Source organism: Salvelinus alpinus, chromosome 5 (assembly GCF_045679555.1).
Source record: "Salvelinus alpinus chromosome 5, SLU_Salpinus.1, whole genome shotgun sequence".
In the NCBI taxonomy this organism is placed as follows: domain Eukaryota; kingdom Metazoa; phylum Chordata; class Actinopteri; order Salmoniformes; family Salmonidae; genus Salvelinus; species Salvelinus alpinus.
The window spans coordinates 82,831,362-82,847,099 of record NC_092090.1 but is presented as its reverse complement, the minus strand read 5'-3'; the positions used below and the strand labels follow the sequence as shown (position 1 = coordinate 82,847,099).

The 15,738-nt window shown below is 42.7% G+C and overlaps 2 protein-coding genes across 2 annotated transcripts; both read left to right on the top strand.

Annotated features, from left to right (window-relative positions):
• Nucleotides 1–5,273, top strand: LOC139577022 (protein shortage in chiasmata 1 ortholog-like). Its single transcript, XM_071403728.1, has 2 exons — nucleotides 1–3,207; nucleotides 3,435–5,273. The coding sequence occupies exons 1-2, from the start codon at nucleotides 3,088–3,090 to the stop codon at nucleotides 3,654–3,656; spliced, it is 342 nt and encodes a 113-aa protein (XP_071259829.1). The 5' UTR covers nucleotides 1–3,087; the 3' UTR covers nucleotides 3,657–5,273.
• Nucleotides 5,274–9,287: 4,014 nt separating this feature from the next.
• On the top strand, nucleotides 9,288–11,475 carry LOC139577021 (T-cell acute lymphocytic leukemia protein 2-like). Its single transcript, XM_071403727.1, has 2 exons — nucleotides 9,288–9,541; nucleotides 10,182–11,475. The coding sequence occupies exon 2, from the start codon at nucleotides 10,194–10,196 to the stop codon at nucleotides 10,530–10,532; it is 339 nt and encodes a 112-aa protein (XP_071259828.1). The 5' UTR covers nucleotides 9,288–9,541; nucleotides 10,182–10,193; the 3' UTR covers nucleotides 10,533–11,475.
• The last annotated feature ends 4,263 nt before the right edge of the window (nucleotides 11,476–15,738 follow it).

Genomic DNA, 15,738 nt, shown 5'->3' with positions numbered 1-15,738 from the left:
TGGTAAGCGTCAGATCAGTTCTTCATCAGGCAGAGATCAGGCCGATATATGAATCAGTTTATTACCATATAATATTATAAGCACTTTGCTGCCACTATCTTCCGCAGCGCCTCATAAAACCATTGAAAAGGTGTCTAATGTGGCTGCAGCAAAGTTCTGAATCTCGCTCCTCTTTCTGTGCCCAGATCTGTCAGTCCCACCTGGTGAGATCAAAGTCAAGGCCATCCTGAAGAATAAAAAACCCATGGCTGCGCCATCTCATCAGAAGAGAGATAGAGCTGGAAATACAGTTGTTTCAGCACAGGCTGTTGCCACTTCCCATGAGAAAGAGAAATCTGTGAATACCGTCTTTTCAGCACAAGCTGGTGCCTCTGGGATATGGCCCCCTCTACTTCTTCCCAAGAGAGTAGGGCCATCACAGAGAAGGCTGGAAGTATGGCCATCACAGCAGCACATGCTACCACCACTACTTAGTATGGCTATCACAGCAGCACAGGCTACCACCACTACTTACCTGGAGAAATTGAACCATGCAGTTCGACCTCAGAAGAAGGAGGGCTTACCTGACCAGAGAGCTAACGAATCCAAACACCCAATCCCCAGGCCCGGTGTGAGAGACAGTCACAGGAGTCTCACAGTGGCTAAATCTCAGAAGGACTTAGACCCTCTGTCCACTTTCATGATGTTACGGGCCCAACAGAGACCCTCCGTCTCTGTGTCGCCTCAGAACTATACAAGCACCCAGACAGAGTACTGTGGCAACCATTTTTCACCACAACAGGGGTTTGCGAAATGATTTTAGGCCCTGAAAGCATTTCACATATTTAATAAGTCTGTGAGTGATGGGTACCTGTGTTTTTTCAGTGTCACAGTTGAAGCAGCATGCACCACAGCCACCCACCACAGAACCAAGGCCTGGATTAGATAAAGCCTGTTGCCTAGTTCCTCCTAGTTCCTCCTTTTGGTAGTTCCTCCTAGTAAGTCATCATTCAGGTAGGTCCTCCTCGCCAGTTAGCATTTCAGACTGATCCAGTGAAGAATTACATCACTACACAATATTTTGTATGAAGTCTGCCAGGAGTTTGACCAAATGTGCCGAATTGGTCAATTGATACATTTTCAAGTACATAACTATAGAGAACAACCAAAAATGCTATGTCCAAACTTTTTACTGTAACTGTATAATATGACTGTACTGGAGAGAAGCCACTCTCAGTCCTTACAGATGCTTGGAGGGACGAGAACACTGCTGTCATCATTCAGGTAGGTCCTCCTAGTCAATCATCATTCAGGTAGGTCCTCCTAGTCAATTATTTAGGTAGGTCCTCCTAGTCAGTCATCATTTTGGTAGTTCCTCATAGTCAATCAATCAATCAATCAATTTTATTTATAAAGCCCTTATTACATCAGCTGATGTCACAAAGTGCTGTACAGAAACCTAGCCTAAAACCCCAAACAGCAAGCAATGCAGGTGTAGAAGCACGGTGGCTAGGAAAAACTCCCTAGAAAGGCCAGAACCTAGGAAGAAACCTAGAGAGGAACCAGGCTATGAGGGGTGTCCAGTCCTCTTCTGGCTGTGCCGGGTGGAGATTATAACAGAACATGGCCAAGATGTTCAAATGTTCATCATTCAGAGTATCTCTACCGCTCCTGCTGTCTCTAGAAAGTTGAAAACACCAGGTCTGGGACAGGTAGCACGTCCGGTGAACAGGTCAGGGTTCCATAGCCGCAGGCAGAACAGTTGAAACTGGAGCAGCAGCACGGCCAGGTGGACTGGGGACAGCAAGGAGTCATCAGGTCAGATAGTCCTGAGGCATGGTCCTAGGGCTCAGTTCCTCCGAGAGAGAGAAAGAGAGGAAGAGAGAAAGAGAAAAAGTGAGAAAGAGAGAGAGAATTAGAGAGAGCATACTTAAATTCACACAGGACACCGGATAAGACAGGACAAATACTCCAGATATAACAGACTGACCCTAGCCCCCCGACACAAACTACTGCAGCATAAATACTGGAGGCTGAGACAGGAGGGGTCGGGAGACACTGTGGCCCCGTCCGACGATACCCCCGGACAGGGCCAAACAGGCAGGATATAACCCCACCCACTTTGCCAAAGCACAGCCCCCATACCACTAGAGGGATAACTTCTACCATCAACTTACCATCCTGAGACAAGGCCGAGTATAGCCCACAAATATCTCCGCCACGGCACAACCCAAGGGGGGGCGCCAACCCGGACAGGAAGATCACGTCAGTGACTCAACCCAATCAAGTGACGCACCCCTCCTAGGGACGGCATGGAAGAGCACCAGTAAACCAGTGACTCAGCCCCTGTAATAGAGTTAAAGGCAGAGAATCCCAGTGGAGAGAGGGGAACCGGCCAGGCAGAGACAGCAAGGGCGGTTCGTTGCTCCAGAGCCTTTCCGTTCACCTTCACACTCCTGGGCCAGACTACACTCAATCATATGACCCACTGAAGAGATAAGTCTTCAGTAAAGACTTAAAGGTTGAGACCTGGCTCTCAGTCGAGAGAAGACATCCTCCCGAGTTATGACATCGGCCAGATTTGAAAACTGACATGTATGATAGATGTTTTCGCAATCTAAAAGTCGTATTCCTATTAACTTTCAGTGTAGTGAGTGACTTTATCACAGAGCTACGTAATACCAGCCGGATTTCTGCCTGCTTGAATGCCAATAACTCAGATAAACATGAAATTACCCAGGGAATCGATAGAACATCACTCAGAGATGAACAAAAACAATATAACATTCAAAATGGGTGAACGTTCCCTTTAATTTCATGATCTATTGTGTAATAGTAGCAGTGTCATCATTACATTTATTACTGATGGAAGGATGCAGGTTAAACAGAGAGAATGAGTTGTCCCAGTGGATGGTTTGTGCGTGTGTATGTGCGTGTGTGTGTTTGCATGTGTATTTGCAAATGTTTATTTGTATATGTGTGTGTGTGTGTGTGTGTGTGTGTGTGTGTGTGCATGCATGTGTGTATATGTGTGTTTGTTAGGTCTCATCCCCTGCTCTCCCCCTGTCTTCCCCCCAGGAGGAGAGGTGTCTGCTAGAGTTCCACTGTATGAACCCTCTAGCGGCTCAGCTGATGTTGAGGAGGGGCCCCACTCGCCACTGGCTCCTGGGGGCCTCCCTCTCCCAGCTGCAGGAGCTGCTCTCTGAGGTCCCTCACAAAGTCATCAAGGTGACCTGGCCAGTCACCTCCTCTCAATTTAGTGTCCTGGTCTTGTCATACACCTTGCCTTCACTGGGAAGACAATATGGGATTGTATATTGTGTTGTGTTTCCATATACACTGGAGCAGCTGCATCCTCTTCATTACGAACTTTGCCAACTTTGTTTATCAGTCAAACTCTGGTGGTGTTATATTGATAATACTTGCAGTAATACAATATCTTGTTTTTATTCCAGCTCTTCAGTGACACCCCGTCTCTGTACAAGCTGACTGCAGCAGCCTCCTCTCCAGAGTCTCACACTGAGTTCACTCATCAGAAAGACCACAGTAGCTCCACCGACCCTTGTGCCACCAGCAGAGACAACCAACACCCACACATCGCGACCCACACACACACTGCGACGAGAACCATTCAAGCCTATCCCCAACAGCTGCCTCGCTGGCTCCCCCAGTGCTGAGAGTTTAGCTAGGAGTTTATATGAAGAGAGCTCTCTCATTACCAAGGAGGACAGTGCAGACTTCCAGGTGGACTTGAGTCAGGCCCCTTTCCAGCACACCTGGAGCCACAAACCATGGGAGGCAGATGAGGTGAAATTTGTAGGCTGGAATAGAGGAGGACGAGGAGAGGAGTGGACATCCAGAGCATCTCTACACCAGGAGCCCCGTGGCTCCCCCAGAGACTACGCGCCAGAGAACCCTGTTCAGACAGACCCCTCGTCATCATTCAGCTACAGCACCAACACACAGAGACCAGCGTACTCCGACAACCAGATGTACTCGTTCTCTACAGTAGGCTACAGTAAACAGCAGCAGTACCCTGATGGCAGCCTGGCCTCGCCTAGAGGAGCTCTGCCATGGGGGGGCAGTAGCAGTAACAGCCCCTACAGCACAACCCAGGGGAGGGGTGACATGAGTGAGACACCTGACTATGGGACCAGTTATAGGACGGGGATAGAGAGGAAGAGGAGAGCAGAGGGCCCAAAGATGAACAATGAGAGTAACATGTTAGACTGCTGATAAAGCAAGTTTGCATTTAAATATATTTTTAGAGATTTCCTTTAGTGGTTTAGGAAAGTTCCAGTAGAGCCTCTAGTGTGGAAATTATATCATTATTGAGGTAAATGTGAGCAATTACGAGATTATATTGTTCTGTTTTCATGTATTCTTTTCAGTTTTAACGCCATTGAAGAGGGGAAAGCTCTGTTATGAGAAGGTGTTAGGCTGAAGGGATGGACAGATAAGACTAACCTTTTTCTAAAATGCCTCATATCTGTGAAGTACTGCGATATTAAGATTTGCCTGAAAAGTGAACAGTATCCTGTCAGTCCCTTGCCCTGTCTACAACTACAGATATTAGGTATGTAAGAAATACATGTAGTATGCTATAGGTTCTTGAGTGTTCGAAAGACACTATTAAATGTTCAACTGTTGTTGGGAAAATATCTGTCAATTTATGTGTGTTAAGGCTTTTTTAAATAATTATTGTGTTAATCTTTTTCTAAGAAGGATAAGATTAAATAGACGGTTTTGTTATATTTTGACGTCATATAAAACATAATGCTAAAGATAAATAATTGTATGTTATGCTAGGACAAATACTTTTTAAATTAAAGCCAATCTGAAATGTTGTCCATCTTTTGTAGCTTTTGCCAGAATGTGTTAGGAATTGTATCAACTATATGAACAAGACAGGATTAATATTTATGAACTCAAATGAATGAATGACAGTAATTTCCATTAATTCAAATGTTCACTTAGTGCATATCTTCTTCCGACTAGTCCAGAGGTGTCAAACTCATTTTGCCCCGGGGGCCACATTCGGTCTTCAACGAGGTCCAGAGGGCCACACTTAAAATGTGTTATAATTCCCGCCTATCAAAAAAAAATGTAAATGTAATTTTTTGAAATGATGATCCTCGCTGACTGTCTAACTTTCATTTCGGTGATCATTAGAGAGCCGGACACAGTCTAGAACAGGGATCATCAACTATTCAGCCGCGGGACAATTTATTTTCTTGAGTGGATGGTCGGGGGGCGGAACATCATTTCAAATCATTTGTAGACTGCAAATTGGCCGCAAGAATCCCAAACAGATATAATATTTATGCGTGGGAAAACTTGGGAACAGATCTCCAATTGGATCTGATTTCCTGGTGTTTATGGGATCTTATATACAACAATGAACATTTTTTATGTATTTTTTTATTTTATTTGATCAGAAAACTTGGGGGGGACAAATAAAACCACCTGCGGGTCGCAATGCTGATGAAGCCAGGTATAGAAACTGTATTAATTAGCCAGGTATAGAAACTGTATTAATTAGCCAGGTATAGAAACTGTATTAATTAGCCAGGTATAGAAACTGTATTAATTAGCCAGGTATAGAAACTGTATTAATTAGCCAGGTATAGAAACTGTATTAATTAGCCAGGTATAGAAACTGTATTAATTAGCCAGGTATAGAAACTGTATTAATTAGCCAGGTATAGAAACTGTATTAATTAGCCAGGTATAGAAACTGTATTAATTAGCCAGGTATAGAAACTGTATTAATTAGCCAGGTATAGAAACTGTATTAATGTAGTTCCATTGTCATTTATACACAGTTTCGATTTGGTGTTAGTCATTTTAAGTATATTGAGTTTTAAATATATTTCTCTATATTTTTTTAACTCAAACCTCAGGCTGGCCCTATTGGACCCTGGCGGTATGTTTAACACCCCCTGGTCTAGTCTAATGCTATCATCATGTGACCTTTATGTAGCAGTCCTGTTTCTCCATGGTTAGTGTTTCTGTGCTGTGTGAGAAACAGTAGGTGGACTGGACATCAGGACTGCAGTAAAAGCTCCATTCACAATCATGGCCACTGTGTTTACCAACAATGAGGGACATTTAACTAAGACTATAGTGGTCCCAAATACCTCAGTTACAACTTGTAAAAAGGCTCTATTATGTAGTCCGACCGACACTGCATTCCAATGTTGAATGGGTGCTGAAAGAAATCGCAGGGTTAGAGGGAGAATGCCAAAATAAATATTACATACGAATAAATATTTAGACTTAAAAAATAACATTTGGTTTTGATATCTTAAACATTTGGAAGATGTGAGTGAAGTCACCAATGGTAAAGCAAAAAATGCTTTGTTTTTGTTTTTGCTGGGAATTCAGGTTGATATGGATTGTCCCTGCAATGAAAAGAAGTATACCTTTTACTCTGTAATTGACCTGCAATTTAGTCCTTGTCATTCCGACTTGATACATAAATAATTTTACAGTCTAAAATGTGTCTGTTTACGAGCAAGGGTAGATGGAAAAACCCAGATACATTATTATTAACGAATGCAACATTTTACATAGAACACTCTCAATATTTCATAATCAAAATGCAATTTTTTTATGGAGGTTTTATTTTTCCAGCTAAAACGGATAGTCTCCCTCCATTTCAGAGCTCAAAAGGTCGTTTTTCATTTAGCGCAGCAATCCCCTTATCACAGTCTCTCAGAGTGTGGAGAGAGTGCTTATCTTCATGAGCCAGAAGTCTGAAGCCTTCTCCCGCAGGAATTAGCCTCAGACAAGGAGCCCCCCAGGGCATAGATTCCTGCCAGCAGCAAACCTCATATGTCCATAAGCTAACACACTGACACACACACACCATAAATAACCACCTAGCTAACCTTTAGTTTCGGTTATATGTCTCCGGCCACATTGCCTTAACAACAAGCCTAACAAAAGAGCCAAAAGGGGGTGTTTTTAATGGCAGGCGAAACAAAAGCTGAGTGAGAAAATTGTTAAAAAAGTCCAACACGTGGAGGCTAAATCAACATCTGTGTAATGGTCCAGTAATTGGTCCTGCCTGCCATACTTTAGCCCTGGAGTGAATAGCAGGCATATTGTGAAAATTAACAGGCTGTTCAAACCTAACCTTTAGAGCAGAATTATTTCCTTACCACTGCTTCAAAGGTCAGGCTACTACTGTTATTTTTTATATCACTCTGTTCTTCTAGATACAATACTTTGATTGGACAGGCTCTCGATGGGGACATCAGTTGAAAAGAGATGTTAAAATGTACCTTTGTAACTGTAGTCTCTGCATAGTTGTTTCTTTAGCTACACTGATGTTTTTATTATGTTGACAGCACTACAGTATGGCTCTCTTACTTCATTTGCTGTACTGACTAATGTATTTTTCCTCACTTCTCCATAGGGGCTTTATGTTGTTGTTTTCCTCAGGGTTGTCAAGCTGCTCGGCTCTATACCCCCACACACTACCCTCCGTGACAGGAAAAACAAAGTTCAAGAGGATTTGGCCCTGCTGAATGCGACCCTGGTGTGTGTATGAGAAGGGGATGGGAGGGACAGGCTGGCTGGCTGAAGGGGCCTGCTGCCTGCTGTGAGTGTGTCTGCAGACCTGAGGCCAAGTAGAGTGCAGAGAGCAGGGGAGTGGGGACCCACCACTGCAGGTGCAGCCCCTTGGAAGTGCAGCAAGGCCCATGAATGGCAGCAATTCAGGGCCAGCCCCATTGGGCCTGTTCTCCAGGCCCCAGCGCTAATCCCAGGCCCTAGTCGGATTATGTAAATTTCTACTCCACACAGAGATACTTTTATGGAAAGCTGCGTCTTTGAAACAACACTTGAAGGATGTAAAAAGAACAGTAGCAATTGGTTAAACTAGACGTCGTTAAATAAAAAACCATCTGAAACTGAGGTTGAAAGTGGGAGGCAGAGAGAGGGGATATAGAAGAGGAGTGGCGAGGAAGAATGCTTTTAGAGAGATGGTTTGGCATGCGCTCATGCTTGTGACCCAGGGAAGGACTCTACTTGCACCCGCCTGGCTCGTTCCCCATGCTCCACTTTGTAATTTATGTGTGGTCCGTGGAATGGATCAACAAGATTACCATAGTCATAACAAAACCCACATTGTTAAACTGTCAATCTGGATATGGTATTTCTGGCCCAATCAGGGTGAATTAAATGGCAGCAGGACTGGCGATATCAAAGTTTTACTGAACCGGCTACCCATGGTTGATGTTTAACCATAAAAGGTAACAAGTGTCCAGAATAGTAAGGGTAGGATCAGGCAGGGAGACATCTCCGTTTCATCTCAATAGGAATTTATTTGTAAGCGTAAATGTAACCTTTAATAGTCACGTTACGTGTTAAACATGATTCATAATTTAATGAAATGACTAGGGTTGCAAAGTGAGGTTATATTACTGGAAACTTTCAGAGTTTACCAGTTAACTACCAGAATGTTGGTATCTTTCAAGGATTTTATATAATCTATCACAAGACATCTAGTGGCACTTTTGGGTACCTCAGATTATCACAGGTGTCTGTAATTATCTCTTGCCCTCTGTGTGGCCTTATCACATGTAAAATATATTAAATCATTTAATAAGATGATTTCAAACTAGAAAATAGAATGACAAAGCTGTGAACATCCTAAATATAAACCATCAATTTAGTGAATGCTAAGTTTTCAGCATGAAATATGCTTTCCATTTTTTTACACCGTTTTATTTATTTTACTATATCAATATGTGTTTGTTGTCAATGTTTTGGCGTAGGACTGGTGGCAGTTGTGAAAAATGTCAATCGTTGGAAGAGTTTATATTTAAAAAATGGCATTGTTGATTTGATGCTTTTTCATTAATTAGGCTATTTTCTCTTGAACCATATGGTCTATCTAATAGAAACTCATAGACAATACAAATATAAAAGATTAATACTATATATCGATATCGTTAAAAAAAGTGATTCAAGTACAAATTACCAAAGTTATAATTGATTGCCATAGATTTTCTTTTGATTACCAAAATTACTGAAGAGCTTGGTAGCTTTGGTAAATTACCGGTCGCTTTGCAACCCTAGAAATGACTCAACAAAAAGTTGTGGATGATATGAAAGCAAAGTTTCCAAAAACGCTTTCAAATTGTTAAACACTATTGTATGATATTACGTCAGTATTTGTATGTTTACCCCTAACCTCATTTGTCTAACCCATTGGTCATCTATTTGTTTACAGACAGAATAGAACACCCAACACAGCGGTCTGTGTCTGGAAACATCTCTCTTGAGTTGAACACCTCACACAATGCAGCAGACTGAAGGAGAGGCTCAACGACAGCACACGTCACACAATAGGGGCTCACTCTGCTATTAAATGTGAGAAGCGTGCGCTAGCCTTTCCCCTCTCTCCATCCCTCCCTCTCACACACAGTCATCAGAGAGTATGAGAAGGCTGGACTGACTGGACGGACTATACACAGGACTGGGTTACTGCAGTAGGAGTACACACTTCTACTACCTGATACCTCTGTCTGCACGCTAAAGCACTTAACAGGTGAGATCACCGACAATAAGTAGATTCGTTTTTTTTAACCTCTGAGTTTTTTCTCTGTTGAATTTCATGTTGTGGAATTGTTGGAGTAAGGAATTGGTGGAATTACAATTCTCATGAAATGTTAAGAAACCTTATTGTTGTTAAGATAAAATAAATGATTATCAGTTTGTATTCATGAGTGTACCATATTAGAAACAGATAGTTCTTCAATACAGCCAAAGTGAAATTATTTGTATGTACGCTAATAATGCCGTAACACAATAGCACAAGCATCCTCTATGCATTGACTGAAGGTCAGACATTTTCCACAAACATCTATTTTCATTATGGTATTTTTCATCTTCTAAAGATGAAACTGAATTCCAATGTCAAATGCATTCTATTTGTCATAATTAAACTATATTTTACATCTATTACTTTCCATTACAGTGTTAATGCGTCCTATTTCAGTTATCATTGAGATTTAGATTCTCTGGTGCCACATTTTATGTGATACCACCATATAGTGTTTCTGTCTAGGGTCTGCGCCAGAAATGGCACCCTACTGAACAACACCTGCCTTCTATTAGAACAGCCCCATAGGAGTTTGAATTGTGTGTACATTTCTCTCTAAAACGCTCTCCTCTTCTCCTCCCTCCAGGAGAGCAGCACCATGACCAGAAAGGTGTTCACCAACACACGGGAGCGCTGGCGGCAGCACAACGTCAACACTGCCTTCGCTGAGCTCCGCAAGCTCATCCCCACCCACCCGCCAGAGAAGAAGCTGAGCAAGAACGAGATCCTGCGGCTGGCCATGCGCTACATCAACTTCCTGGTGCAGCTGCTGGAGAGCCAGAGTGGCCAGCCTGCCTCGCACTCCCCCACAGCCCTGCTCACCTTCCTCAGGGGCAACGTGGAACGTCTCCACTCCTCCTCACTGACCTGGGGCCTGGCCAGCGACACTGACGCCCTCTCACCTGGATCAAGCTGTGACAGCACCGATGCCTGGTAGTGTGCCTGCTGCAGTTTCCTCTGATGGGTGATCATCTTCAACTCCCTGGGTGAAACTGTCTGTCACAAGGCCCCCATTCATAGACTCCATTTTGGTTCTGTGACACTTGAGGAGTACAGTGTTGGTTGTGATGGCAAGCAGAAGATATTTGTGGATGATGCCCTGCCTGCTGAATTAAATAGATTGGGATGGATTTATTTAGCTACACACTTGATGTTGACATTATGACAGGGGAGGATGGGAGCCATGTGAAATGTAATCTGTAATCTTCCCCCCTTCATGTCAGACATGTATTTTCATTTTGTCGGTGGGGAAAGATGTCCACATCAAACATAAAAATAAATAAAAAATAAATAAGGATGCATTAAGGCCATAAAGGATCATTTAAGGGAATTTATTTGGGAAAGACATTTCAGGAAAGATAAAGTCTTGTCCAATTCACCAAGGACTGCAATCTAATTACAAAATGCAAAGGACACTTTCTTTTGTTCAAATGACGATTTTATGATGAGACTGATTATGACCTTGCTTATTTGCAAATCAATATTTATTATCAAAATCCTGCAATATGACCACATTCACTGATTGACACATTGCTGTTATACGCATTCATTTACTATTTATTGGGACGACAGGATTGAGCTGCATGATAACACAACTGACAATCCTCTTTGAAATATGTTCCAATTGTAGGACTGTATTGTGTGAACAGATAACAGGAATAGTTTTTGTTGTCTGTCCATTCAAGTATTTATTCATCTTGCTCTTTTTGTACAATAAGCATGTCATGTAACCAAAGATTATTATTTAACCATCATTTGTCAAGGCTATTGTGTTTTTTTGTTTGTTTGTAAATTATGTTGGTTAATATTAAGTTGTGAATATGTTATTTATTATAACTATTTATTTAATAATGATTTGTTAATAAAAAAATATAAACTTTGTTTGAATTTATCAAAAGTAAGTACACATTAAGTACCATCCTCTTATTGTAAATAACCCTGGTATTCCATTGACACCATGCAACCATTTGTACTAATTTAACAAACACCTCAAAGTGCCGAGCCAGGAAGTCAACAGTACAGCTGCTCCCTATGCATTTGTACTGGTCCATTCTGGACCCTCTAGCCTAGTAATACCCTTGTTTCCTCTCAATGGGGTCAGTGATGGCCGCGCCTCTGATTGTCCTCTACAAACCCTCTGACCACTGTGTGGACACAGAGACAACCCCTGAACTCTGAACCCTTATCTAGTGTCCGAGGGCAGAGAGAGGGGAAGAGAAAAAGGACAACTTAACTTGTGCCCTGCAATCACACAGGTCAACATGCAGTCAAACCCTGATCACTGACCCAACAGGCAGATGCAGCGCTGCTAGTCCTGAGGGGCTCCTATGGGCTCTTGAATGGAGTGTTTTTATCCCCTTTCTGCAACAAAATGTCAATGAAGTCAGATGCCAGTGTAGTTTACACAGGCTTGGCCATTTCTGTGTCCAATAACATTTGAATAAGTCATTATTTGGATATTTGCCCTAGGTATGGATACGCACATATTAGATTCAACTTGAATTACTGAATTTCCCTCTAGGCTCTAATCATGGATTATTATGTAAGAACTGTGAAATTAGATTTAGAGAAATGCATAACCTTACAACACAATAAACATTTTGTTTTGAGAAAAAATGCCATCTGTTAAATACACAAATTAACAGATCTATTTTGTCAAGTACCAGTAAGTACCAGTACCAATAAGTACCAGCAAGGTTCGATCCTAGGTCCCATGCTCTTCTCAATTTACATCAATAACATAGCTCAGGCAGTAGGAAGCTGTCACGCTGGTATAAAGGATTTTGGAGACAGGCGCAGGAATACACAATAGGGGATTTTAATACACCCAAAACAAACCCGTATACAAAAACACTGGACTATACCCAAACAAAAGAGCGAGGGTAAACCTCATTGACCGATACGGGACGATACCCGTATTACACAATATATATAGCATGCAGCATAACAGCTGCACCAACGCATCGATACTCACACCACCAACAGACATGGGATAACCGACAAAGACAGAGGGAACAGAGGGCACATATATAACATACTAACCAGGGGAAATGGGAACCAGGTGTGTGTAAGCAGACAAAACAGTCCGGGGTTGATGATATTGAATCCCGTTCAGTGAAGCCTAGAAAGCCGGTGACGTAAACCTCAGGAACTGGTGAACAGAATGAGCATCAGTACCGGGGGGATCCGTAACAGAAGCTCTCTCATCCATTTATATGCAGATGATACAGTCTTATACTCAGCTGGCCCCTCCTCGGATTTTGTGTTAAATGCTCTACAACAAAGCTTTCTTCGTGTCCAACAAGCTTTCTCTACCCTTAACCTTGTTCTGAACACCTCTAAAACAAAGGTCATGTGGTTTGGTAAGAAGAATGCCCCTCTTCCCACAGGTGTTATTACTACCTCTGAGGGTTTAGAGCTTAAGGTAGTCACCTCATACAAGTACTTGGGAGTATGGCTAGACGGTGCGCTGTCCTTCTCTCAGCACATATCAAAGCTGCAGGCTAAAGTTACATCTAGACTTGGTTTCCTCTATCGTAATCACTCCTCTTTCACCCCAGCTGCCAAACTAACCCTGATTCAGATGACCATCCTACCCATGCTAGATTACAGAGACATCATTTATAGATCAGCAGGTAAGGGTGCTCTCGAGCGGCTAGATGTTCTTTACCATTCGGCCATCAGATTTGCCACCAATGCTCCTTATAGGACACATCACTGCTCTCTATACTCCTCTGTAAACTGGTCATCTCTGTATACCTGTAAACTGGTCATCTCTGTATACCTGTAAACTGGTCATCTTTGTATACCTGTAAACTGGTCATCTCAAGACCCACTGGTTGATGCTTATTTATAAAACCCTCTTAGGCCTCACTCCCCCCTATCTGAGATATCTACTGCAGCCCTCATCCTCCACATACAACACCCGTTCTGCCAGTCACATTCTGTTAAAGATCCCCAAAGCACACACATCCCTGGGTCGCTCCTCTTTTCAGTTCGCTGCAGCTAGCGACTGGAACGAGCTGCAACAAACACTCAAACTGGACAGTTTTATCTCAATCTCTTCATTCAAAGACTCAATCATGGACACTCATACTGACAGTTGTGCTGTTGACTGTGCCCAATAATGTTTGTACCATGTTTTGTGCTGCTACCATGTTGTGTTGCTACCATGTTGTTGTCATGTTGTGTTGCTACCATGCTGTGTTGTCATGTGTTGCTGCCTTGCTATGTTGTTGTCTTAGGTCTCTCTTTATGTAGAGTTGTGTTGTCTCTCTTGCTGTGATGTGTGTTTTGTCCTATATTTATATTGTATATATATATATATTTTAATCCCAGGCCCGTCCCCACAGGAGGCCTTTTGCCTTTTGGTAGGCCGTCATTGTAAATGAGAATTTGTTCTTAACTGACTTGCCTAGTTAAATAAAAGTAAGTACCCATTGTTACCTCCACATAATTTCCTATTAAATACAAAGAGAATATCAGTGAAAACAGTAATGGAAATTAAAGTGCCACCGATTGGTGAACAAATGTAAACAAAAACAAAACAGTTTCCTCGTTTCACCCTTGCATTGGCCCTGATGTCATCAACTAAGAAGACGATTATACCCCAAGGTCACACATCTAGAGCCCTAATCACCTAGCCTGGTTAAACCAGCCTGAATGCGGAGATCACCATTGTTTAATATTTAACCAGGCTACTAATCACCTATTGTCACTGTTTAAATCTGCCCCATGAACTGCCGTGCCAACAGGCTGCAACTACTGAGCTGAAGGGTAAACAGTGAGTTGGTGTAAGGCCTTTTCTCCATCACCATTAAACCTGCTAATGGTGTGTAAATGGAGCAATGTGCAACTGCTGAACACAGGCATACAGCCCGTGGGAATGGACAGGTGACTGCTCTTAAAAGGATAGTTCCCCCAAATTACAACATTACATATTGGTTTCCTACCCTGTAAGCAGTCTTTGGACACGTTTCCTTGGCACTGTTTGGTTTAGTTTCCTTGGCACTGTTTACAAATGCTACAATTTTTGCATTTGTGGCACAAATTCCATTCAAGTCAGGGTACCGATATGAGCAAAGGACATCCAGCCAACTTGACACAACTGTGGGAAGCATTGGAGTCAACATGGGCCAGTGTTCTGAGGGTGTTCTGAGGGCAGAAGGGGGTGCAACTCAATATTAGGAAGGTGTTCCTAATGTTTTGTACACTTAGTGTATATGGTAGAGAAAATGCACACATGATGCAGTAAATCAATTTGTTGTTGCTCAGCAAACTATAGCACTCTTTTAAGACCAAACAAATGTAACATTTTCAACACAACACATAGGCCTTTAGTGTAGTCATATTGAATCATTGTGTCATTTACAACCATTTATGTACATTCTTGGCAGAAAACATCCAAACACAGTAGATGCTTCCCTGACAACTTTTCAGCAGGATAATGTCAAACTCACTAGCTACTGAAAATCAAATCTGTATTCTGCTCATCTCCTCATCCAAGTATATTTGCCTGATTGACTATTCTCTCCCAAGTACAGTGGTAATGGTCTATTGAGAGCACATTTCCTTATCTACGTCTAACACACTGTCTGAATCTGTTATCACAATGGACCAGATCAGTGCAGGCAAGCCCTCTCTCTCCTGGCTGAGGCGCCATGAAAAATAATTTCTGGAGCTGGGTGCCAACCGATAGGCCCTGAGCTCTTTATCCCCTTAAACCAATTCACACTGCATGTTTAAATATTTCATCCTCCCCCTCCATCACCTCCTTTCCTCCCCCTTTTTTCCTCCTCTCCATTGCTCTGGTCTTCTCCAGCGAGGACAGGGAGAAGTGGGCAGCCCAATGAGGGATGGATGCAGGTGCAGGCTCATCGGCGGAATGGGGACCCCTTTCTTGGCTGGACAGCACCCTCTCCTCTGGAGCACTTTCTTTTGGGCCCGCCACTGACAATCCCACATTCTAATCAGATTATGCAAATGTTGACTTCAAAAAGCAACACACTGTAACCCAAACCCAGGCGCTGAGAGAGAGAGAGAGAGAGAGGCCGGATGGAGGGAGGGAGGGACTTGGGAGGGAAGTACCAGGGATGGTTAGAGAGAGAAAGGACAGCAAAGGCAACCATTTCAAGAATAACAAC